The sequence below is a fragment of the Podarcis vaucheri genome (assembly GCF_965113315.1).
Source record: "Podarcis vaucheri genome assembly, chromosome: 14".
Classification (NCBI taxonomy): domain Eukaryota; kingdom Metazoa; phylum Chordata; class Lepidosauria; order Squamata; family Lacertidae; genus Podarcis; species Podarcis vaucheri.
Window position 1 is genome coordinate 32,065,015 of NC_138752.1, and position 25,867 is coordinate 32,090,881.

General features: G+C 46.6%; 1 protein-coding gene across 1 annotated transcript; it reads right to left on the reverse strand.

Moving 5' to 3' along the window:
- Nucleotides 1-722: 722 nt before the first annotated feature.
- On the reverse strand, nucleotides 723-25,469 carry TBL3 (transducin beta like 3). Its single transcript, XM_082199468.1, has 22 exons — nucleotides 25,331-25,469; nucleotides 24,687-24,738; nucleotides 24,487-24,582; nucleotides 23,597-23,644; nucleotides 22,955-23,096; nucleotides 22,405-22,489; nucleotides 20,694-20,864; nucleotides 19,474-19,549; nucleotides 18,576-18,672; nucleotides 17,371-17,579; nucleotides 16,932-17,073; nucleotides 16,679-16,737; nucleotides 15,732-15,835; nucleotides 12,113-12,809; nucleotides 10,799-11,029; nucleotides 8,783-8,853; nucleotides 8,201-8,357; nucleotides 3,758-3,816; nucleotides 2,890-2,993; nucleotides 2,200-2,271; nucleotides 1,635-1,793; nucleotides 723-1,065 (listed from the first exon to the last, which is right to left on the reverse strand). Exons 1-22 carry the CDS (start codon nucleotides 25,366-25,368, stop codon nucleotides 971-973), a joined length of 2,964 nt encoding a protein of 987 aa, XP_082055594.1. The 5' UTR covers nucleotides 25,369-25,469; the 3' UTR covers nucleotides 723-970.
- Nucleotides 25,470-25,867: the final 398 nt, after the last annotated feature.

Below are 25,867 nucleotides of genomic sequence, written 5' to 3' on the forward strand. Positions count from 1 at the left end.
CATACAAGTACTGTATGATTTTTTTTCTAATTCACTTGGTATGTTATTCTCTTTAGATGCATTTCTAAATATGTAAGTATTTAAAAATATTTAAAATGATTGTTTTTAAGTATTTAAATTGGTTGTGTTATGTTTCAAGCACTTGGTGTAATAGGGTGCATTTAAATAAAAAAATTAGCCAATCCTTTCATATCCTTTTGATTCACGAGGCATATATTTTTAGGACCCACTTTATTTCTGAGATTTTAAGATGCTTTAAACTGCTTTAATATTGTGCTGTAATTGTTGTACCCCCCACCTTGGGGGCTCAGAACAACACTGAACACCAAGTCACTGGATACCTTGAAATGGAGGATCTGTTTCACTGCAAGTGTTATGTGGTGGGCCGGGCTGTTGACAACCCTTCTTTCACCTCCTCTTGTTTTGCTGCCCATGGCCTGAAAGGCAACTGTGACCCACGGTTTGCCTCACACAGAGCCAAGGGCACAGTCACCACAGCACTGTTTATCACCTTTGCTTAAGGCTCTTTGTGAAGCTAATTGAACTTCAACTCTTCATAGACTCCTCATAATCTCCAGACCGCCCCACCTAGTGTCGGGCTGCCTCTTTTATAGCCATAATGTTGTCCTCTGGGCAATTCTAACTTGCTTTCCAGTCTTCTGACATGGCCTCTGGTGGTCAGGGCCATTGCCTAGAATGGAGTATTATTTCATTCTGAAAACTCAGTATGCTAAATAAATTTATTTCATTTTTAAAGGGGATGGAAAAGGGATATATGTAGGAAGACACTCTCGGGAGATTTATGCCTTTACAAAATGAAAAACGTACATTTGTTGGGGGGGGGGAGGATTTACAAACCAATTCAACAAATTCCACCGGTGAGAGCAGTGCCAACTTGGCAGGAGTGTCCAGCTCTTCTGCCCCGCATGCCGCTCGCACCCAAAGCTCATCACATGTCCATCTCCTCATCCTACTTGGCGGCGTCAGGCAGCTTCATGTTTTGCCACATGAAATCGAGGAACATGGAGGCCTGCAGTAACCGGCCCAGCCTCTGGAAGTGCCGTTCTGCAGAAAGAGAGAGGCAGGGGGGAAGAATGAAAGTTGCCTGTTCCTGCCGCATTAGCAGCTGCTCCCTTCCAAGTTCATGGCATTCAAACTGAGTTCTGAGCTCATCAAGGGATCTGCCATAAGAAGATCAGTAACTGTGGACCAGAGAAGGGCCTTGGCTCAGCGGCAGAACATCTGTGTTGTATGCAGAAGGTCCCAGGTCTAATCCTTTGCAATCCCACCTGGAAGCCCTGCTGCACCCACTCAACAAACTCTGTTTTAGGATCAGTCATGGTGTAGTGAGTGCAGTGGCTAGAATACTGGGTTAGAACTGCAGGGACCCAGGGAAAAATCCCTTGCTCAGACATTTAGCTCACTGGGTGACCTTGGGCCAGTCTCTCTCTCTCTCTCTCTCTCTCAGGATAACCTACTTCACAGGGTTGTTGTGAGGATAAAATTGGGTTGGGGGAGAGGGAACATTGTACAGCTCCCTGGAGGAAAGGCAGGATATGAACCCGTAACTGAAGATACAAACACGGGATGAAGCCTGGGGTGGGATGGGGAGAAGTATTCAAAAGGTCACTTGCCTGTGTATGGTAGGAGAGACTCTACAGCTGCTTTGATCCCTTCATATTGCAAGAGGCTCTCTGGCGTCTCATGCTTGAGGAGGGTTTCCACCACTGCCTGAGCCTCGAGGTAGTTCCGCGAGTTTGTGTTCCACGTGATGGAAAACTTCAGCACAGCCTCTGGAAGAAGGGGTTTGGGGAAGACACGTCAGGAAGGAGTGCAAGTTGCAGGCAGCGTGGCCACCTTGAACCAACACACCTCTCTTGCGAAGCGTGGCCAGGTCTGGGCACACATCTGACCTGCGCCTTTCTTCAAGGCAGGGAAGCAGATCCAACACCCCTCCCCACCTAGTATAAAAGCAGCCTGCGGTGTTGGTGGGAGGTTTTGAATCAGAAAAATGCCAGGAGGGCACAGGGTCAAGCAACCTCTCCTCTCACCCGTCTTTCTTTTTGAACTCGCAACTTTCCCATGGCTGTTGTTCAAAACGACAAAAAAAGACTTTGAGAAAGGGTACCTGCTGGGTAATTGTTAAGTTCAGTACACCCCCCCCCCTTTAGAGGTCGTCCCTGCAGCATACCAACTAACCTTTCTGGTCTTTCCGAAGCTTCAGGAGGTTCTTTTCCAAGTCTTCTTTTCCATTAGCCTCCTTAAGAATAGCTAAGAAGAACAACGAACAGCCAATCACTAATAAATCCCAGTTGTTGTTTTTTTGTTTGTTTTGTGTGTGTGTGTGTAGAAGAGGGGTTAAGGAGTGGTTTCACAATCAGTCCCACTTTCCCAGGAAACTCTAGGAAATGTAGCTCTGGGAGTGGAATGAGGATAGGCCAATGTGGCTTGGTTGTCAGCACAGGACCTGGGAGAGACCAAGGTTCAAATCTCCCATTTGGCCATGAAGCTCACTGGGTGACCTTGGGCCAGTCAATGCCGCTAAGCCTAGCGTACCTTGCAGGATTGTTGTGGGGATTAAAGGAGGAGAAAGATGTGTCTGCCACCTTGAGCTCTTTGGTAGGAAAGGCGGAAAAGAAATGTAATAATACAACAACTCTCAGCACTCTTAACAAAACTGCAGTTCCCAGGATTCTTTGGGGAAAGAAGCCACGACTGTTTAAAGAGGTATGACATTGCTTTAAATGTATAGGGGAGAAGACGGGGCCTTGGAAGGCTCTGTGAACAGAATCATGTTGCAAGGCCGAGGGAAAGCAACAGGTTTCTTCAGGGCTCAGCCAAGACTCAAGGAAAATCTCCCTTAATGTTCTTTGTTATCAAGAGCCTTACCCTTGATCACCGACAACACCGTGTGTGGCCGGTCCAAGGAGATTGCCAAGCCCAGTGCTTTCAGGTACTTCTTCTTATGCAGCAAGTTAGACAGCTTCTGCTCTCTGAAAACACAAAGCAAGAATGAGAGGGTGCTGGATCACAGCTGGAATTTGAAAAGAGCATGTTTCTAGCTGCCGTGACGGCAGGGAAAAACTAAAATGGCAAATGCTGTATTTGATGAAGACAGACCAGGAGGTGAAGGCCGTGAAGGCCTCATGAGGGATCCCTTCCATTCCCAGGCATGCCTCTTTCTTTTGCTCCCTGGGCCACCTGGATGAACCTTACCCTGCTACTACCCTGTTTTGCAATCTGGATGGAGCCTGGAACACAACGCAGGTGGAAATCTCATTCGACAGCCCTCTGTGCAAGCAGCTGACCTCCTACTGTAAAGCCCTCATGGAAAGGATGGCCAGGGCCCATCTAGTATCTGGCATGCTGCTAGCACCTGTGGCACCTCCAGGGTACCTTGCAAGGGACTGTCTCCAGGTGGTCACTGAGGTCAGTCTCTCAACTAGCCCAGACTTCCCACTTTCAAATACTTGATGCTACCACTTATAGAGACAAGTGAGATTCTCCAGGAGTGTCTCGCCCAGCAATAGCATCCCACTATCAGCATTGATGCTGGGAAGGACGAGGCAGCTAGGGCTGATGGGAGTTGTAGTCCAAAACATTTGGAGGGCAGCAGGAATGGCTGATGTAACCACTCGCAACTTCAACTCTTGTATTTATATGTGTGCACTTTTATGGGACAGATGGCAATCTTTGGGGAGCCTCCCCCCAGAATCAATCCCCAGCCCAACTGCCGAAGTTGCCCCGAGATACTCACTTCAGAATCTGCTCCTCCTGCTTCACTTGTTCCTCTTCAAGCTCAGTTTGAGTGACATCCTATTAACATACAGAAACACAAAAAAGGGAAGGAACAGAAGAAGAAGAAAAAATGGCAAAATGGAATGGCTGATGCCTCGGAAAATGCAACTTCTGAAACTCCTGTGGGATTCCCCCTCAGTTTTAGAACTGAAAGAGCCACCCACGCGGTCATGTTTTCAGGTGTTACCCTCGTCCCACCAGGCAATGGAAATGTATGCTGTCAAATTGACTCAGGAAAATTAAACATACATACTCAAGTCCTTTACAGAATTTGCATAGTTTTTTTTTTAGAGAGAGATATTTTAGATTTTAAATGTAGAACCCGGCTATTACCAAAAAGATAACCCACAAGGACTTCCGGTTTGGATCGCCAGCAGTATGGGAGCGCGGAGAAGTTGCTGAGCGACTTCCCCGAACTGCGCGGGGGTTTTGAGGGGCAACGCAAAGGCACTGCGACCCCAAAACTTCCAGGGGGGCCCCCTGGTAGGAAGTGCTGCCAGCAGCGTCGGAGAGGTCCGAAGCCTTTTGGATTCTTCTCTATTTTGGGGAGGATTCTGAAGCAATGGGACCGAGAGGCGCATTCCGGTAAGCTCTGCGACCCCGTGCAGCTATGTCTCGAGCCCCCGCTGAAAAGTGGCGACAGACTTCCGAAATCTTTTAGAACTGCTGCCTTTGGAATTGAAAGAACCAGAACCAGTAGAACAAGTTTATGCAATCTGGTGGGACTTTATATTTTACATTTCAAACAATGACCTGTACGACTCCTTACCTCCACCTAAGCAAGAAATATGACTCTCCTAATTTATGTGTTAGTTTAATATTTGTACGTACAGCTGTATTTACCACCATTGTATAAGCATCTCCTTTAATGACTTTTTGTGCTCTTGTGGTGAAAAATAAAATAATTTAAAAAGAAAACTTAATTATTGCTTCTTACCAAAATAGGGCGATATCCAGTTAAGTTATACCCAGGGCAGACCCACTGAAAGCAATGGACAAGCCCCTTAAATCCAATGATTTTTCAAGGGATCTACTCAGAATGCAATTAATGTTGGCTATCACTGGCAACAGGGAACCAGAAAGATGAATTATCTCTAATCTCTGGGGGGGGGGGGATGATGTCAGTCCATGGGAGAACTGACTATGACATTGCTCCCTCTGCCCTGGGGAGCCCTCTTCCCCCTTTATCTGCTGCAGGGGAGGTTAAGTGTCAAGAACTCTCAAGTGTGGGCACATCAGTCCCCACCAAGAAGAGGAAGCTTGCTGCTGAACCCAGGCACCAGCCTTAAGGAGAAATCTTGGGCTAGAGGAACAAAACTCCTAGAGGAGAATGTTGCAATATGTCAGCAAACTCCAGGCTGTACATGGTTTTATTTAGGCCCGATTAAATTTCTATTGATGTTACCGTGCATCCATTTCATACGGATTTGTAGTTCCCTTTGTTAAACTCTTGTTTAGTCGGATGACTAGATTCAAAGAAATGAATCTGAATCACATTGTTTGCGAAAAGCAAAATGAAACAAAGTTGTTTGATCATGCAGGTTGTTTAAGGGATGCAAGTTTTCACCAGGCAAACAGAATTGCCTGCTCCCAGAAGGCTTCCTGCTACACCAAAAGGTGAAAATGTCCATTAAGAACCACCTTACACAACCTTTTGCACTTAACAGACAGCAGTGCCCACTATCACAGCTGGCATTTGCATTTGTACCAGAGCCCTAGGCGACAGCTTTTAGCGCAAAACTGTTCTGTTAAAAGGCAAGGGTGGGGAAACCCCTGCCTGGTGGGTCAAATTTGACCTGGGGCGAGTTCCAGTCTGGCCTGTTATGTCATCCTTCTCAAGTCATGCTCACCAGCCCCCTTATGCCACCAGGTGCAGGGCAGGTACGGCCACAACTACACTTGAACAATTGGGAGGATAAAGGGAGCTCCTGATTGTTCTGTTGCTAAGACAAGGTGCTGATGGGTTTCATTAAAACTACAACTAAAAAGGAAGGGAAAAGCTCTGTTTTAGCAGCTGTTTCAATGCAAAATTTGGCATGTAGGTTATGCCACCCACCTGTCAAAGCTGCCCTGCAGAGGCAGGGATGGTTGAATATCTGCTAAAAAGCTTCCCTAACTCTGTGTTAAAGGCATCAGGGCAGAAATCGGCAAAGATTTCTCTTACTCCAACCTGTTTTGGACTATAACTTTCACCAGCCCCGGCCACACAGAAACGCAAGCTGATATTTTTTTGAAGGCAATGCCACCAAAGAAGCATGGAGCTTGAATCAATTGTGCCTTGAAATCCATCTGTTAGGTACCGAAGTGTGAAAAAGTTGGTCAGTTTTCAACGGCTGGCGAAAACTAAGTCACAACAGCTTTGTTGAACACAAAAGAGGATCTGTGTGGGTGGTTCCATCTAAAGAAAGCACGGCTTGAAACATCAGTGCTACCCAAACACAGTTGATTGATATACCTGTCTTTACCAGCACTGGTGTGCTGTAGGGAGGTGAGGAGCTTAAAGAAACTATGAAAGTTCCTTTTGAGAAAACAAACCAGAGTTATGCTCCTCTTGAAAGGAGCCTCGTCCTGAAAAGACGCTTGTAGGCTTATTGGATTGCCAAGACCATCATTTGGGATTGAGGTTTGCAACCAGTTTTACTGGTTACGCTTCCTCTTAAAAATAAGGCACACAGATTGTGGGAACTCCTGGACCCAGTAAGGTTTCTTAAAAAAAGAAGATGCCTTTATTATGCTTGCTCCATTGCTTTGTGTTTTAAGAAGACAAGCACGTAAGAAAAGCCTGCTAGATCTGGCCAATGGTCATCTACTCAGCATCCTGTTCTCAAAGTGGCTGCCCAGGTACCCCAATAGGAAACCTGACAGCAGAAACTGAGCCCAAGAGCTCTCTCCCCTCCTGCAGTTTCCAGAAACTGGCATTCAGGAGCATTACTGCTTCCAACCATGGTGGCAGAGCACAGCCATTGTGGATAGTAGTCACATGACAGCCTTATCTACCGTGAATTTGTCCAATTCTCTCTCTTTTAGGCTTGCCCTAAAATGAAGTCAGAAATGTATGTTAAGCAAAATAAATGAATAGCTGCACGCAGTTATTGTATGATAATGGTTTCTGAAGGATAACTGGAATACATATATTTACAAGAACAAGAACCAATATCAGCATCACTGGACACCTTACCTTGAAAGAAAGAAAGGAAGGAAAGAAGTTTTAAGAAATCATGAAAGCAGGAAGCTAAAGGACAGAACCTCTCCCTGGCAAGACAGGCAAAGGAACTGAAGTGGAGAAAGAGGAATAAGTTTAAGTTTTTTAGGTCACATGATCTATCCCTGGCAGTGGGGGCATTAACACATGGCTGCCTTGGAGGCCTGAATCTTAGCTTAAACTTAGAAGCACGACTAAGGCAACGTCCGCACTACACATTTGAAGCACTATGGTACCACCTTAAACAGTCATTGTTTTTCTCAAAGGATCCTGGGAGCTGTAGTCTGTTAAGGGTGCTGAGACCCCATTCCCTTCAAGGACCTACAATTCCCAGAGTTCCCTGAGAAAAGGGATGGGTGGTTAAAGACCCTTCTCTGCCCAAAGCCCTGGACAGCTGTTTCCCATCAGTGCAGGCAACACTGGGTTGGTTGTATCGACGATCAGACTGTGTATAAGGCAGATTCCTATGCTCACATTAACCTGGACATTTTCACCACTCCTAAATTATTTAGTGAGATCCTCAAGGAGCGTGTAGGATAATAATTCTGAATCATCTTGCCACCACACAATGACAGATGCCCATAGCTACTCTAATCAAATGGCACTCAAAATGCATATGAAATGGCACAAACCAGGGTGGCTGGTATCCACCGAGACTGATGGAGCAGAAGGCACAGGGACCAATATTAAGTGCTGCCAGAGGCAATGACAGACAAAGCCAACTAATACTAGTTGTGTCCTCCTCCTCCTCCTCCTCCTCCTCCTTACTGACTTCAGCAAGGGCAACACTGAGACTAAGGAGGGAGAGGCTGGCAGCCAGGGCCACTTGCTGGAATGGCTGTAAGAAGGCAGGCAGGTGGAAGCTGGCTGAGGACAGACTGAGGTTGGTGGAGAAGCAACCTATTTGCCATCACGGACCAGCTTCCGCTGGCATGAACTCATAAACTGATGGACTTGGTTCACTGAAGAAACGGACAAGCAGTATTGACTGACTCTGTTCAAAAATGGCACCCGTTTATTACAGATCGGAATCAATGCCAGGCCACAGGAAAGGTGGATCATTCTGCGTTTCCACGAAGGGCACTAGCGAATTTTGATCAAGACGACGAGGTAGAGGGTGAAGAAGAAGAAAAAGAACATAAAGCAAATAAGCCAGATTATGATGGTGGTCTTTAGGTCAGGCATTTGTGTCGGTTGTACCTTCCACAGCAAGACCCTGGAATCGGCGGAGCCGGTCACCAGTGCGTTGTCTCTCCTATTGGCGTGTAGGCCCAACACCTTATCATCGTGAGCGTCGAAGGTCTTCACACAAACGTTGTTGTTGATCGTCCAAAGTTTCATAAGGCCATCTGCTCCACTTTGGGGGAAGGAGAAGAGGCAAGGAGAGACTAATCTTAGAATTCATTTATTGGGGTCCACCAGGAAGAAGGGCAGGATATAAACTCAATAAACAAAACAAATTATTGTGCTTAGAGATTTATATTAAATACTAGGGGCTGTGCCCCTGCTTGCTCTGCTCTGCCATTGCCTCCACAATCCAGAGTTGTGATGAGGCATTACAAATCCTCCAACGAGGACTATGCGATGACACCCTTACAATTTTATTATATAGAGCTATATACGGTATATATGTTAATACGAGGCACCGCTGGGGAACAAGCAGGGGAATTGGGGGCTCCGCCTACTGCTAGTAACAGGTAACCATTTTGTTTTCTTCAGCGGGTGACCACCTAGCCCATCAGCCTGAGCAAAATGCCACCACCCTTTCAACAGAAGACATACCTGCTCAGCACCTGTCCCCCTCCACTCACGAAAATGATCTTCAGCACAGGGGCTTCGTGACCTTCGAAAGTCTGGAGAGGGAAGGAAGAGGGAGAAGCAAGCATGAGCAGGTAAAAGGAATGTTATGGCAGCAATGAAGTTGCTCCTGCTGTTATTTATACATTTATTTGTTAAATTTATATGCCTTCCTTCCTAGGGTGGCAACCATGTCAATACCAAAACAATACAATTAAAACTTCTAAAAACGGTTTTAAAAACTCCTAAATACAATCACCTATTCTCAAAACTAATCATTTCAGGGATGCCAGAAATATGTCTTTCAGCTATTAAATGCCGGGGGGGGGGAGGAATGTTTTTAAATTTCTCCAAAACGATAATGAGGGAGACTGACGCACTTCACCAGGAAAGGCATTCCACAAATGGGGACCCACCACCCAGAAGGCTTTGTCGTGAGTTACTGCCATCCAGGCAGCCCCCAGATTACATATCCCTCAAATGTCTACATAATTGAGTCGGAAAGCATTTGTTCACTGAATAGCTTGATAAGATGCTACATAATCATTCCTGAACAGGAGGGGGAAGTGCATGGGATAAAAAATCTACCCAGTTTATTCCGAATCTTGAACAACCTCAGTTTTCATCAAGAATGGAGTCTGATATTCCAGCCACTGGGAGTCTAGCTACTGACTTGACCAGAATGGAGACTGCTCCTAAAGAAAGCTGTTCATTAAAACAAGAGAGGGGGCTGTCAGGGAACTAGAGGTGGAGGGAAGGCTCCAGAGGGATGCCGGAGAGGGTCCCAGTAGGGAGAGGGGCAGCCCATTTGCTGGGGAAGGAAATCAGCGTAACACCAGTGGAAAAGGGGGGCAGATGGGGGAATCGGAGAGGAGGCTCCAAGACTCCTCGCCGGAGACCAGCGGAGAGAGTACGGGTCCTCCGCTGCCCACACCCTCCCTGCGCAGAAGGCTCCCGCGCAGGGAGACTAGGCGGAGACTAGGCATCAAAGAACTTTTGTGTTGGAAGAAGTTCACGAAACGCCCACTGACGGATTCTGCCAGCGACTGAGACAGTCACGATGCTGGAGGCTGTTCAGTCAGAAAGGGTTCAACCAGGTAACCTAACCAGCAGTGGCGGCAACTTACGCACGAGCAACCCCTAAACCCATTACAGGGGCTGAATGGGGTTTCTGGTGGTCAACACATCTTATTTGTTTTATTTTTTTATTGATACACACATTTCAGTACTCCTAAATCAAGGAGGAAAAACTTGCTTAAGATCAGTGTAACACCAAAGCTAGAAACATAAAAAGGCAAGGATCAGAAGAGAAGCAAACACAGAACTGGGCCATATGGCAGGAACTGCTGTGTAAAACTAAACACAGAAGACATGTGCTTAGCATGCAAAGCAACATGCAGGGAACCCCACAACATAGGTGCCGCTATGCCAAATGCCCCAGTCCTTGTGGCTGCCAAATGGAGGTCCTATGGGACAGTTTGAAATGCTTCTCCAGCAGATTTCAAAGAACAGGAAGGTACTGCATGCAGAAAGGCTGACCCCAAGTCATTTAGGGCTTTATACACTACCAGGAACACCTTCAATTTGGCATACCGGCAGCCAGCGCACAATTGCCTTATTTTCTGAACAGAGGCAACACCACTTCTCACTGTGGCCAACCAGATGCCCCAGTGGAAAACCCTGAAGCACAACCCCAAGCACAACAGCCCACTCCCTGCCTGAAGTTTCCAGCAACTAATATTCAGAAGCATCACTGCCTCCAACAGTGGAGGTAGAACATAGCCATTGTGACTCGTAGCTACTGATAGCACTATCCTCCCATGAAAATTAATGGCCCTATTTATCCTCCTTTTGCCATTCTTTAAACCTCTTACGCGCCAGATGCGGTTAGCCATATATTATTTCTAACAGTTTAATCTAAATTACAGGAAGTTCAAGGCTCCTAAACTTCTAGCCAATGAAAAATAATGGCTAGGTGTTAAAGATGGCCCCATAGGGTACCTTTAGACAGCTGAAATCCTGCAGACTCCAGAGTTTCACAGTGCCATCCGCAGAAGAGGTGGCTAGGATCCGATCCACCGGTGAGAACTGCACACACCAGACGCCTCGTTTGTGTCCGACAAAGGTTCCCAATTCCTCGCAATTGTCGGAGGTCCACAGCTTGGCCGTCTTGTCCTGGGATGCTGTAGCAATCAGCTTGTCATTCGGAGAAACCGCCACGCTATTTACATCCTTAACAAAAAAACAGACAGCAGTCTTCTGATGCTGCATTCTCTTGCAAGCTGAGGAATTGCAAGTTATTCAGAATTCCAGACTTCTTTATAGCCAGGAGCACCAACATGACATATTACTGGTTTTTACATGTTAAAACTGCTCCGCAACACATCACAGCACTATCTGTATGGCAGCCTGAATCTGACCTGATGCAGGCGCGATGTCGCTAACCTCATACTCGTGAGTTTGCCATGGGACCTGTGCGCTTCCTCCCCACCCCCTCTTGTACATGAATTTGAGCTTACCATAGCTAGCATTATGGCCATTCCAATGTTAATTATGACCATGGTTTGCAAACCTAGCCCCTACTGTGTTGGTGATGTTTTCCCAGTGGCACAATAGCTCAGTGGATCTGGCTGTTAACCAGAAGGTTGGTGGTTTAAGCCACCCAGGGATGACTGTGGGCAGGATTCCTGCACTGTAGGGGGTTGGACTAGATGACCCTCAGGGTCCCTTCTAACTCTACAATTCTATTATTAACACTTATTTAAAGGTGGTCCGTCCCCCTGCTACAAGCACAGAAGGTCCATAAACCTCCCCGCTCACCCAAAATGAAGCTAACCATGGTTGGAGTCGACATGAGCATGATGGTAAGTGCCAGAAAAGGGATAGGGAAAATTCATGGGCAAGAGGAATGGAGTGAGAAACTGGCATGCTCCTGATCTCCCACCCACGGCCTGAAGGCGGGAAATTTATTAAATTTTCTCCAGGCCTGAGTGGCTGCATTCTCCACCTTGCAACAAATATTCTTCAGACAAGACAACAAATCTCAAGAAGTGGACTAACCCCACTTTTTGTGTTTGCGTAAAACCCAGCCCAACATATTTTTAGATGTTCTAAATATATTTTTGTTTTGTTTTTAGTTGTGTATTGCCTTGGGCTCCATTAGGAGGAAGGGCAGAACAACAACAACAGAAGTTCACCTCACATTTTTAAACAACTGCTATTATCTATTAGATAAGCATTTCCAGAGCTGTGGAGGGAGGAGGTCATCTCACTCTCCAAGCTCCAAAGGAGCGCCAAACTCCGCCACTGCCTGACCTTGTGGTGGGGTGTCGTCGTCACTGTGGCTTCAAGAGCTACGGGTTCTTCAGGAGTCGTGGGAGATTCAGCAATTTTGACATTTTTGGCACTTTTTGAGCTGGCGCTTTTAAAGAGAGCAGTTTTGGCATTAGGTGTGGTAGATGTTTTGGTGGCAGTTGTAGCAGTTGTGGCGGCAGTTGTAGCAGTTGTGGAGGCAGTTGTGGCAGCAGTTGTGGTTGCCGTTGTACCAGTTGTGGCTGCAGTTGTACCAGTTGTGGCGGCAGCTGTGGTTGCAGTTGTGGCAGCAGTTGTGGTTGCAGCTGTAGCAGCAGTTGTGGTTGCAGCTGTAGCAGCAGTTGTGGTTGCAGCTGTAGCAGCAGTTGTGGTTGCAGTTGTAGCAGCAGTTGTGGTTGCAGTTGTAGCAGCAGTTGTGGTGGCAGGGGCAGCAGGAGGGGGAGCAGGATTTGTGACTGGAGGGGCCGCGGGAGGGGGAGCAGGATTTGTGACTGGGGGGGCCGCGGGAGGGGGAGCAGGCTTTGTGACTGGAGGGGCAGCGGGTTGGGGGACAGAATTTGTGACTGGAGGGGACGCGGGTTGGGGGACAGAATTTGTGGTGGGAGCGGCTGTAGGTTCCTTGGCAGTGATGTACTCGGGGATACTCCACACTTTCATCGTATTGTCTTTGCTGGCTGTGACCACAAAGTTCTCTTTCATCCTGGAAAGAAGTGGAGGGGAAGGGGGGGAGAGTGGAGAGTGAATGAGATTAAAAGGAAGGTCAGAAGCAAAAGAGCTACCACTAATTGCTGCACCTGTGCAGAGAACAAACCTGCCTTGAGCCCCTCAACGTAAACTCATTGTAAACTCAGACGTAATTCATGTGACAGCTGTTTAGCCTAAACAGCGCTACTGAAAAACAGGAGAGAAGGGCACCAGCTTCCTTAGGGGAAACCCAGGATTTGCAGAAGTAGGGGGGGGACCCTAAAAGGGAAGCCAGGAAGAAACATAAGGAGCTGCCCTATACTAAGTCAGACCATAGGTACACCCAGCTTAGTACTGTCCACACTGACTGGCAGCAGCTCTATACAGCCAGGAGCTATTCCTGCCCCCCTTGAAGTCTGGTAGTGCATTTCCTTATATAGAGACAGATCCTTGGTCCATCTAGCTCATTACTGCCTGCACTGACTGGCAGCAGCTTTTCAAGGTTCTCTCCCTGCCCTACCTGGAGATGCCATTAGGAGCCTGGGACCTTCTGCATGCAAAGCAGATGCCCTACCACTCAGATATGCTCTACCACAAAAAAGTAAACATCAATGTAGAGTTGGAAGGGACCACCGGGGTCATCCAGTACAACTCCCTGCAATGCAGGAAACTTTCCCCCCAACGTAGGACTCAAACGCACAACCCTGAGATTAAGAGTCTAATGCTCTATATGCTATCTCATACGGATCACGGACTGTTGAGAGGGATGGAGGGCAAACATACAAAAAAAGAGAAGGGAAAATCTCTTGTTTTTTAAAGAATCATGTATTCAAATATTTCTGTTCATTTAATTTGGGAGCTGATTTTGCTAGCTGTAGTGTAGCCACAACTATTGCTCTTCGAATGCAATGATTAAAAAGGAAAAGAAAAAAAAGCAACAGAGTTTGGACATCAAAGAGGAACCTCAGCAACAAAATAATTTCTAAGGCTTTCCAGCACCACTCGTTATCTCTGACCCGACAACCAGTTCAAAGCTGCGTCAACGCGAAATTAAGGAATCTGCTCCTCTTGATCTCTGCTCTTTCATCTGCCTTGAGAAATGGCAGGGTGCAAACTGATGCTTCAGGCAGGGAGATCTAAGGAGAAGTGCTTCTGCACACACACAGGTCTGCAGAAGATTGCCGCACCCTCCTCCCTGCCTATTTGCAGCTCTGGAGTGCGGGGTGGGGATGCCTTTTGGAATGCCTAAGGCCCACCCAAAGCAAAGGCTGGGATGGAGAACGCTTGCAGCACTGGGCCTGCATTGATCACCCTCTCTTGGGATTCAGAGGCGTGCAGTGGAATCAGTAACACCTGCAGGCAGCCACCTGCGCTGCTCAGCTCACCTGTATCACCCCATTGTTTGAGCTGCTGGGAAGGCGAACCCTGGATGCTGTAAAGGGCACTAAAGAGGAGAAGGAAAAAGAGGAAGAAAAGCGAGAAAGAAAAAGGAAGTGAAGAGAGACCAGAAGAGGTGGGGATGGTGGTGCAGGAAAAACAACATGTTTAAGGACTTGGCCGAAGAATGTTGTGCTCTTGTTTGGGATAGAAGTCACCTAGGACATGACTTCAGCAGAGGGACACACAAAGAGGGGTGGTGAGGAATGGGAACAGCCAGATAAGTCAACTAAACACTTCCAATCAATAGGATGGCGGGTGTCACATAAGAAAGAACACCTTTGATAGCCTTTCCCAAGCAGCTGTCTAATCCTCTTTTAAAGTCGCAATGGTCACATCCACTTCATATATTTAAAGCACACTGCTCCCCCCTCCACAAGTATCCTGGGAACTATAACTTATCTCTCAATGAAGCTGCACTTTCCAGAAACCTTATTTATAAAAAATACTTATGTACGCTATTTTTTAAGATAAAGGTAAAGGGGCCCCTGACCATTAGGTCCAGTCGTGACTGACTCTGGAGTTGCAGCGCTCATCTCACTTTATTGGCCGAGGGAGCCAGCGTACAGCTTCTGGGTCATGTGGCCAGCATGACTAAGCCACTTCTGGCGAACCAGAGCAGCGCACGGAAAGGCCGTTTACCTTCCCGCTGGAGCGATACCTATTTATCTACTTGCACTTTGACGTGCTTTTGAACTGCTAGGTTGGCAGGAGCAGGGACTGAGCAACAGGAGCTCACCCCGTTGCGGGGATTCGAACCGCCAACCTTCTGATCAGCAAGTCCTAGGCTCTGTGGTTTAACCCACAGCGCCACATGCGTCCCGCTATTCATGTACCATGGTTTAAAGCAATTATAAATAAAACCATACCATAAAAACCATTTGAAAATGTCAAAATCAGAAATCAGCTGTTACGGAAAAGTGCATTCTTAATTGCCTGCACCAGCTTGACAGTATAGAAAAGTTTCCAGCAGGCGTTTAGAAGTTGAAATAGCACCTGTTGAATCTCTACTGGAAGCAGTCCTTGGCAAACTACAGTTCTCAGGATTCCTTGATGTGCTTTCAATGCAAGTTGTGGATATGACATAGAGCCCCCTCACATCTCAGGGCAGCGTGAACCTTTTTCACACCTTTCTCAAACATTTCAGGGACTGGGTGTCTGCACGAAGTGTTTGGGTGCACATGATGATGGCAGAGGATGCAACTGTTTCACATTTCCAACCCTGAACAGTCGAAAGGGAGAGATGGCAAATGCTTGCATAGCAGGCAAGCTTCACGCCAGGTCTTTGGAGGCCCTGGAAACCAATACCGAAGGAGAGAAAACTCCAAACGCAGCAGCTGGAGGAGATTTTCTACTCAGAGTAGAAAAGAGCCCCAACCGGCCACTGGAGAAGAAAAAGCCACAGTCAAGGGTTGCAGACAAGAGGACTCTTAAAAACAACACACCAAAAAACTCAAGAGAGGCTGGGGAGGAGGCAGGGAACGGATTCTGTTGTTGTTACCTGGAGCAAGAGAGAGCACCCACTCCTTGCGTATGGCCCAGGCCCTGGGCAATGCAGAAGACATTACCGTGGTCATTCATCCGCCAAATCCTGATGCTTTTATCCTGGAAGAGGAAGAGGTGGAGGATGGGTTACAGGAGGGTAGGGGAAGCTTTCTCAGCCTAGAGGCCACAATCCCTCCTGGCCAACCTGCTGGGGACCACATGCCAGTGCTGGATGGGGCCAGAGGCTTTTTGTACAGCAGGCTAGTACCTCCATGACCCCCCCCCTTCTCTGTATCCTCCAACCAGGCAAACATGAGACACCATCAGAGCTCAAAGACACATTCTAGTCAGGCAAAAACACTCAGGAGAGTACAGAGCAGGGTGGAAAATCAGGAGGGAGGCCCTGCATCAGACCAGCAATTCCAGTGCTAAGGCGGGGGGGGGGCAGAGGAGAGAAAAGGACACGGAGTTGGGGAATGCATCTGTTCAGAGACCCTGCGGAGCTCCTTCAAAGCCGAGTCTATGCATAGTGGCCTTTAAACAATGCCTCCATTTATCCAGCGCTTAGATTGTCCACATATTTCAGATGCTTCCTGAGCTAAAATTGAGTTTGAAAGTCTGCAGCCCTGACCTTAAATGTCACGCCAGCATCAGAACAACAGCAGTAGGGGATAATTAAGCTAAATGGTGATTACAGAGCAGGAAGCACTTGGGCCAGTTTCCTTGTTACGGAAGGGTCTCTTTAGCGGTGACTTAGCCAATCCAGAGGGCCGCATCCTGTGCATCAACCGCACATGGAAAAGTTCCTTTCTGTGCTTGAAGAGGTCTCTGAAGCATAAATAACATAGAGACCCAGGCTGTTTGGGGATGAGCCTCAGGCCTGGAGCCCCTCCCCCCCCAAATCACCCACTTGAATTAATGCACAATGAATTAAAAATAAATGAATCCCAACTGGGAAATTACCTTCGCACAGCTGGCAAACAACCTCCCCTTTCGGAAGACATCCAAGGCAAGAACGATATCTGCAAGAAAGAAGGCTTGTGTGATGTGCTGTTGCCACACTGAACTGGCAAACAATTAACAGGACAAGGCAGCCCTGGGACCAAATGCCCTATACAATATTTAGCAGCCGAATTTTGCATCAACCGCAGCCCCTGAGAAAGGCATCCCTGCACCTATCCCGCACGGAAAACTGGAGGAGCTCCTTGCCACCTACCTGTGTGGCCGTGCAGGATCTGGCAGTTAGATGTCACCAACTCAAAGACCTTCAGCTGGGGGCTGTTGGTGGCCACAACCACGTGGGAGTCTCTGGGGCCCAGGAACCTGACATCCAAAACCTCTCCATTGTAACCTGCAAACTGAAGAGCAAGAGTCAAGCCGGATGGGTTAGCGTACCTGCTTTGCATGCAGAGGGTCCCAATTCCAGTCCCTTGTATCTCCTGGTAGGGACAGGAGTCTGAAACTCTGCCCTTACCAGTTCACCAGATTCGGAACAGTGGGGTGGGGTTACGTTCCAGGGGTTTGAACACAAACATCTGGAACTGCTCCAATGAAAGAGGGACCACCACCTTCTGAGGTTGACCAATAACTTACGTTACGGCAACTCTGAAATATTGTAAATCTTAAAAATCAATAATAATTAAGAAGTGGATTACCTGCTTCCTGAGCTCAAGGGTCTCTGCATCATACATGCAGATGTTGCGTTCCGAGTTCACGGTGACAATTTGGCTCTTCATGGGCACCAGGACGCAATGCATGAGGCTCTGCAGCCCGTCCTCCTGATCCATGCATGCTGCCGGGAGGCAGGGCAAGGACTGGCTGTGAACGCAGGTGGCTGACGCCGCATCCCAGACTCGGAGGATCCCTAACGCACAGTACACAACACATCAGCATCATCAGATAACTTGCAAAGATACACAAGGTTTGAGGCAAATGGGGACCTCTTGTAATTGGGGGGGGGGAGGTAGCCCAAGCAGCTGTGGCCAACCTGGTGCCCTTCTTATGTTTTGAACTACAATTCCCATTAGCACCTGGGCAGCTTGGCCAGACTGTTTTAAGAAGCTGAACTGAGCTGGGATTGGTTATTTCTTCTTTGTTAGTCACCTTGAATTTGTTTGGGGAAAGTAGGCGAGACAGATTTCTAAAAAAGGGAAATCGTTACAGAAAAAAATATTGCGTAGGCGAGGAAAGGCTTTGCAACCCACACCTTGGTTTATATCCTGAGCAGTTCTGTGAGCTCTGGCATGGACTGCAGCGGGCTGGGAACCTTGGCTTCTGTTTGCAAAACATAGCTGGGTGGGCAGGATTCCAGACCTTATGAGAAAACTTTCCAAGATATATTGCTTTTTGCTGGAGGTCAAGTGCCCCAAAGAACTCATTTCTCCAATCCTATGGATACCATTCCCTTGTCCCAGTAATTGGCTTTAGGCAATCTCTGTCCTCCAGCAGTCTCTCTCTCTCTCTCTCTCTCACACACACACACACACCCTCTGCACTTGGTAACAGGAGGAGGAAGGGTGGGACCTACTCCCTTCCACCTATCTGGATGCAGAGTGGTAGAATGGCGAGAATGCTGCACGACATCCTTGGAGATCCAAGTTTAAATTCCCACTTGAAGCTCATGGGTGACCTTGGGCTGGCCCAAGTCTTTCAGCCTAATCTACCTCACAGGGTTGTTGTGAGGATAAAAATGGAGTGTGTGTGTGTTAGGAGAGCTATTCCTAATATATCGGCACACAAATTATAAGAAAAAGTCCTGCTTTTACTCTCTATTTTGTTCCTTGCTTCTCCACTGACACATTAAAAAATTGTTTACTGTTTTCTCTGATAAAAATGAATAAGAAAAAGGTCTTCTACCCACCTTTGCTGCCTGCTGTTACGAAGTGAAGGCTCTCTTTACTCACGCCTAAACACGAGAAATCCCCTTGTTCTGGCAACATGACCACAGATTCAATGCTCTAAGGTGGATAAAGAAGTCAGCAGGAGTCATGAACAGGAAAAGAGTGAGAGATATCCACCACCACCCCAACCAATGCCAGACAGCTCCAGAGGCATTTATTGGGCAGAGAAGTTACTTTTCACACCAGTGTGGCCAAGTGTGGCTCTGGAAAAGTTCAGCAACATGCAATGCACCTAAAAGACAGGTGATGGCCTACTCATACTCAAGGAGACACATGAAGTTAGGCTGTATCTCTAGAGCAGCTTTTGCCAAACTGGTGCTTGAACTACAATTCCCAGTGGTGGGCTGACTGGGTCAGTGTAGCAGCTTGCCAGAACATGGCCAAGTTTTAAGGTTGAAACAAAATTCGGAATGGCAAGCAGTTCAAAATATAAAAGAAAACCCCGGCACAGTGTGCATGACATGGTAAACCATGGTTTAACAAGCAAAGTGATTGTTCCTCCCCTAGTGCAAGCAGGAACAGCACACCACAGTCACTGGGTCCAAACTGGGGATTGTGGCTTTGCTCAAGTAAACCATGATCGGTAAGCCAAGGTTTTAACTTCATGGTTTGTTTGGAGTGCAGCAAGCGATAATCCCCAGGTCAGATCTTACACTATGGCAGGGATTATGGTTTGTTGCTCCTGGTGGCTAGAGGGGAGGGGTGAAGCGAGAGCCAGTGTATTCACACTGTAAACCTTGATGTGTGAATACGGCCAACTCTCTTCTCCCAACACATCACAGAAAAGAAGAATTCGAGACCAGATTGCCCCTTCTGAGTAAGCAAAGTAAGGAAGGCAGGGGCGGAAAAGAACTTCACCTCATAGACAGGGATGGTGCCCTTGGCTTCTCCCTTGTTCAGGTCCCACACAGTGCAGATTTTATCACGGCCGGAGCTGAAATCAAACACAGTATCACTTTCAGCCCTTTGGAACTAGATAACTGGAATTGCAGACACAGCACAAGGGTTTCCATGAGACTGGTTTGAAAGGCATTGCAATGAGGCTCGGAACTGCCCATTTACAGGTGAGGAAACTGAGGCACAGAAGATTTTACGCAACTCCTCTCAGGCTGAGACTTGCGAGCATCTGAGCCTCACACATGGCTTTCTGTGGGCAAGAGGTTTTGTATTGGCTTCAGTTTCCCATAGAGGTGTTCAACGGGGAGAAACTTTAGTTTCACCTCAGTTTTTCCACAGATTTCAATGGAGACCCACCCAGTCTTTTTTTTTACTGTTAACTTTATGTGGTTTTCCACCCAAATAGTGGGAAATGTGCAGGTTTTGTTCTCAAGACATCACCTTTTCAAAATATGAGATAGAGGGGACAAACAAAAACAATGAAAAATCAAAAGTGCCAAATTCATGTTTGTTCACCCTTTGTTTTTTAAAAAATGGGGTTATATTTACATTACATTTGTATTACAAACAATTGCACGCTCCTAGTTTATACACACACACAAATGAAATAAAGTTAAATGTTAAAATTACATGTCTGGGTAGCCTTGCCGAAGCAAAGACATTTTAGCAGACACCTACATAATAAAGAAGTGCTTGCTTAACCTACTTTACTTAGAATTGTAAAAGGTATAATGGTTTTAATTATGTATTATGGTTACTATATAAATGGTCTTTGTCTGCTGTAAACTGATTTGAGTATAAATTTGTAGAAAATGTGGTATATAACTAAACAGATTATAACAGCAATAATAGCAATAATAATTATAACAACCGAAATATCATCAATGGGCAGAGAGTAGGTGTCGTTACATATATGTAGGCACTGTTAACACACTTCTGTTCTGCTGGGTATTTAAACTGTTCTGTTTTGTACCATGTATTTTCTTAGAAGGATGGCAGTGTTTGCTTTTGGGATTGCATTGAAAATTTTGCTGGCTGACACCTTTGATTCTAATTCTTGTACGTTTGTAGACTGCTTGTATTTTGTAAGCTGCCTTGAAATGATTTAATGAAACTTAAATGGATTCTGATCTGCAGAAGAGAAAGAAAGCACAGAGGGAGCTCCCCTTCCAGGTTCTCACCTGATGAGCGTCTCATTGTCAGGAGAGAAAGCGAGGGAGGTGACAGAGCTGTAATGGTTTTCTAGCTGAGCGACGCACTCGCTGGACTTCAGGTCCCAAACCCGGATGGTGTTGTCCATGGAAGAAGAGAAGAGCTGTAGCTTAGAAGTGTCTGGGTGGAACTCGACAAGGCTGGGGAAAGAGACAGGCAGGTTAGTGGCAGAGCATATGCTGGGTGTGCAGGAAGCTCCCTCTGGCATATCCAGGTAGGGCTGGAGAGAGAGAAAGACACTTCTGGCTGCAAACCTGGACAGCTGCTGCTAGTAAGTGTGGACAATGCTGAGCTAGATGGACTGAAGGTCTGACTCAATATAAGGCAGTGTCCTATGTTTCTAAAGGAAGGAGGTAAAACATCTGCTTTGCATGCAAAAAGTCCCATGTTCAGTCTCCAAGCAGGTCTGGAAATGCCCCCTGCTTGAAACCCTGGAGAGTCACTGCCACTGTGTATCCCAAACTTGGGTCTCCATCTGTTGTTGCACTAAAACTCCCATGATCCCTAGCTAGCAGGACCAATGGTCAGGGATTATGGGAATTGTAGTGCAACAAATAGCTGGAGGCCCAAGTTTGGGAAACGCTGATGTAGACAATACTGAGCTAGATGGAGTGGTGGTTTAACTCAGTATAAAGCACCTTTCTATGTTCCACAGCTCAGTGGCAGAACACCTGCTCAGCTTGCAGAGGGTCCAAAATTTAATCCCCAATGGCATCTCCAAGTAAGACTGGAAAACTACAGAGCCACTACCAGTCAGCACTGCTAACCTGTGGCCCTCCAGATGTTGTTGGACTACAACTCCATTAGCTCTACCCAGCATGGCTAATGTTCAGAGATCATGGGATGTAGTCTAACATATCTGAAATACACAGGTTTCCCATCAATGAAGATGGTACTGACTGAGATAGGTCACTGGTCTAATGGACTATAACGATTCTTTCCTATGTTCATACAGAAGCATAGATGGCGCTATAAAAAAATAAGGATAGTGCAAACTATCTGTCTGTGTTTATTTGTTAACTTGGCTTAACAGAGGGGGAAACAACAAGGATTCAATTGCTGGGATGGAGAGTAATCTCAGTTGATGAATCCTATTATACAGTGGTACCTCGGTCTATGAACAACCCTGTTAACGAACTGGAAGTGTTTCTGATCCATGGTGTTCTGGTTAACAAACTTTACCTCGGTCTACAAATGGAAGCTGAACGGTGGAAGGGCACCAAAGGTGGGAGGCCTCAATAGGAAAAACGCACCTTGGTTTAAGAACGGCTTTGGTTTTAAAAAGGACTTCTGGAATGGATTAAGTTTGTAAACCAAGGTACCACTGTATTCTATTGAACGACATGGGCTTTATTATGGATGTTGAAAAGGAGACTGACTATTCTGTACCAACCAAAGTTGTTCTGTTAATTAGTAACTGGGAAATGAAGCAAACGCTAATCCAACTTTCATCAACCTGGTGACTTTCAGACACTCTGGACTACAAGTCCCACCAGCCCCAGCTGCCGTGGCCATACATCAGAACGACATCTATGATTCTACGAGGTTAACACAGATTTAAGGCATAACACACTTTGGTTATTTTAAGTCTTTGCCAGCCTCCTGCAGAAAGTCACAAATTGTTTGGGCTAGTTTTTTCCTATTGCAAAAGAGCACATGGAAAAAGAAAAGTTTCCTTACTGGACAACCCCTGTTGAGCCTTTCAGGTTGTGTGTGCAGTACTGCCTGGGAACATCCCAGACCTTAATAGCGCTGTCACAGCCACCTGGAAGAACAAAAGGGAGAAATGAAGCAGGCACAAAAAGTCAGCCAAATAGGGAGGTCATAATAATAATAATAATAATAATAATAATAATAATAATAATAATAATAAATTTTATTTATATCCCGCCCTCCCCAGCCGAAGCCGGGCTCAGGGCGGCTAACAACAATCAAATAATCAATCAATCAAATAATCCAACATTCTAAAAACATTTCACTATAAACATTAATTAAAATCAAATTGATGGCAACCGTTAAACAAAATTATGTGCAGGTTGCCAGAGAAGGGAGTCAGGCTGCACCCTGACCAAAGGCCTGGTGGAACAACTCTGTGTTGCAGGCCCTTAGCTTCCAGCCCAGCTCTAGCTGCAGAGGAATCAACACCGGGGTGGGGTGAGAGGCGTATTTCTTCCTTCCTCCTCAGTCCCATGGAGACTACCTATTCCCTCTGGACAGATGCAACTCGTACCTGTAGCCAACAATGTGGAGCTTGAGTCAAAGGCCATGCTGGCCATGGAGGCTGTGTGCATAGCCTTCCATGTGCGTGTGCATTTATTTTCTGGCCAGTCCCATTGCTTCAGCAGCATCGATCGGCTTCCAGTCACAAGGATCTAACATGGGGGGAAATAACAAGAGGAAATGGTGGAAACAGGTTGGCTAGTAAAGAGAACCACACAGTGGTCTAAAAATCTGGGCATCACAAGTGTATTACATGGGGCACTCTATTCAGGGACTGCTAAACTGTAGCCCTCCAGATGTTGCTGGACTCCAATTCCCATCAGTCCTAGTGAGCCTGATTAGGGATGATGGTACTTGTGGCCCAACATCATCATGAGGGCCACAGGTTCTCCATCCACCCCCTATATAGTGGTCTAGATTCTAGGCACTTTTGCCACATAAACTGAGCCCCTTCAGAGTTGTGAGGCTCCAAAATAAAGAAACTGAGTTTGCACGGCTACCATTGATTTAAAGGTGGTATGTGCAGGAGAATAAAGGTCTACACTGAAAAATGTACAGCTTAATAGGGTGCTTGATTCCATCCATCATCTCACTCTGCCCCCATGTGACCCTCTGTTCTGAATTCTGACTATGCAATTCTGTAATCACTTACTTCATCATCTTTGCTGAGAGCAAATGATGTAATTTCCTCTTCTTCATCCTTGGGAGAGTAAAAAGACAGAAAGAAAAAAGTTTACCATTTAGTAGCAATAACTTTGATATACCTAGTAAGTTTGCTTGCTTTTTGTTGTTTCATAATGAAAATCAGGTTATTTTGCTAATTTCTTTATTTGGAAAGGGACGCAGGTGGCGCTGCGGGTAAAAGTCTCAGCGCCTAGGGCTTGCCGATCGAAAGGTCGGCGGTTCGAATCCCCGCGGCGGGGTGTGCTCCCATTGTTCGGTCCCAGCGCCTGCCAACCTAGCAGTTCGAAAGCACTCCCGGGTGCAAGTAGATAAATAGGGACTGCTTACTAGCGGGAAGGTAAACGGTGTTTCCGTGTGCGGCTCTGGCTCGCCAGAGCAGCGATGTCACGCTGGCCACATGACCCAGAAGTGTCTGCGGACAGCGCTGGCCCCCGGCCTCTTGAGTGAGATGGGCGCACAACCCTAGAGTCTGTCAAGACTGGCCCATACGGGCAGGGGTACCTTTACCTTTATTTGGAAAGCCAGCCAGGAAATGAAAGCTGAATTTGTGGCTCATCTAAAAATGTGTGCGTTTTTTTGCTCTGTCTTGTTATGGGTCAGAGCTAAACAAACAAATTTTTTACATGCCTTTCTACAAGGGAAAGAATGATGCCAAGAAGGAGGAAATGTCACCAGGCAGTGTCACCCCCTGGACTACTCAGAAGGCAGGCAGGTGGAGGGTGGTTGAGGGCAGACTGAGGTTAGTGGGGAGTGTGTTTGAGAAAGCTTCAAAGGAAGCAGAGGTATGACATCCTTTGAAGATGACCAAGTACACATATTCAGGGATCAAATTAAGGTGGTTACTGTTGTCCTTATTACCTCTTCGATACAGTTAACGACACTTCCTGTTGCAACGTCCACCACATTCACCTTGTTATCACAAGCACAGAACATATATTCCCCATCTTGGGTCATCTAGAAAACAAACAGATGAGAGTGGAGAAGCCTTTTTTGCACATGATCACAGCAACATGTGGTAAGCACAGCCAGCATAGTCAAAACCTGGGCTCTGGCATTACCTGAACCCGTCCTCCTTTGTAGAATGGCTCGATTCTCTTGGAAATGGCATAGCTGTGAAAGGACAGAAGGAAAATACCAATTCAGCGAGTTGACAGTTGGCTTTGCTTCAGCTCAGCCATAACAATGGCTCCAAAGCACGGATGACAGAGCAGAACACTCAGGCACCACAGTAACACCAGGTCTTCTCCCAGGGTGCCTAATCCTCAAGCGATAAATATGCAGAGAAGCTATGCAGATCCTAGTCTCACAGGGGAACTGACTGAAAGCCCCACACATTATGCCCAAATGTGTAGGGGCCTCTTTTGGATACTTAGTGGAGAAGCACAGGATACTTATTCAGGGTGGCATCCAATAAAATAAAATTGAAACAGGATTATTCAAACAGCCCCAGCTGGCAGCGACTCAGTGAGGAAATAAAAATGAAAGGCACTCTGCACATGCTCTGAGAAACCCTTCCCCTTCGATTATGACGTCAGGCACCCCAAGGAGGGACTACAAAAAGCGGGAAGGAGAGTCTAGCGCGTCCAAACAACCGCCCCCTCCGCCCTGTAAGGTACTGCGTTGCCATGACGATAGCATAAGGAAACCCCACCCGAGAGGAAACAGGAAGCATTCTCCATGCCAACCGCTCCCCCTTTCTTACTTGGTTTTGAAGGTTACTGAGGAGCTCCGGCTTGCCATGTTCTAACCCCAGGCTGACTTCTTTACCGGTTCGATTCCCTCGCCACTGCCCCCATGCCGACAAACACGTGCTTCCGGTAAGAAACACTTTCTTCCGGCGTGTAATAGTGACGTAGACAAACATAGAAGTAAGAAAAGGGTAAAGTAGCGGCACCAGCTCGGTGGAGACGTAACTTCCTGGTTCATTTTGAAGCTTCCTCAAGGCAGAAGTGAGTTTGCCTACAGAGTGTCCCTGCAGCTCTCTTAAATGGCACGTGCTTTGATGAACTCTAGACAGACTCTAGGACATGAAGGCTTCTGTTAAGATACCAACCGTATTTTTGTCCTTGATTTTATTTAGTTAGCATTTTAAGGTTTGATTAAAAATAAAAAGTTTTTTTCTTACATACAGTACCTTTAGAACAAGGAATTGCCAAACTCCCTCCCATTCCTGAATTACAGAACCAGTCCCCCTTAAAAAAAAGCATCATGTAAGTTGGTTTGTTTTAAATGTCATTCC

What these genes read in the sequence shown, in the direction of transcription:
- TBL3 (XM_082199468.1), bottom strand. Translation starts at nt 25,368, where the DNA reads ATGGCAAGCCGGAGCTCCTCAGTAACCTTCAAAACCAA. An exon ending in GGCTCAACAGGGGTTGTCCA is followed by an intron (nt 20,865 to 22,404) that starts GTAAGGAAACTT and finishes CTCTTTCCCCAG; the next exon opens with CCTTGTCGAGTTCCACCCAG. An exon ending in GATCCTGCACGGCCACACAG is followed by an intron (nt 16,738 to 16,931) that starts GTAGGTGGCAAG and finishes TCTTTCTTGCAG; the next exon opens with ATATCGTTCTTGCCTTGGAT.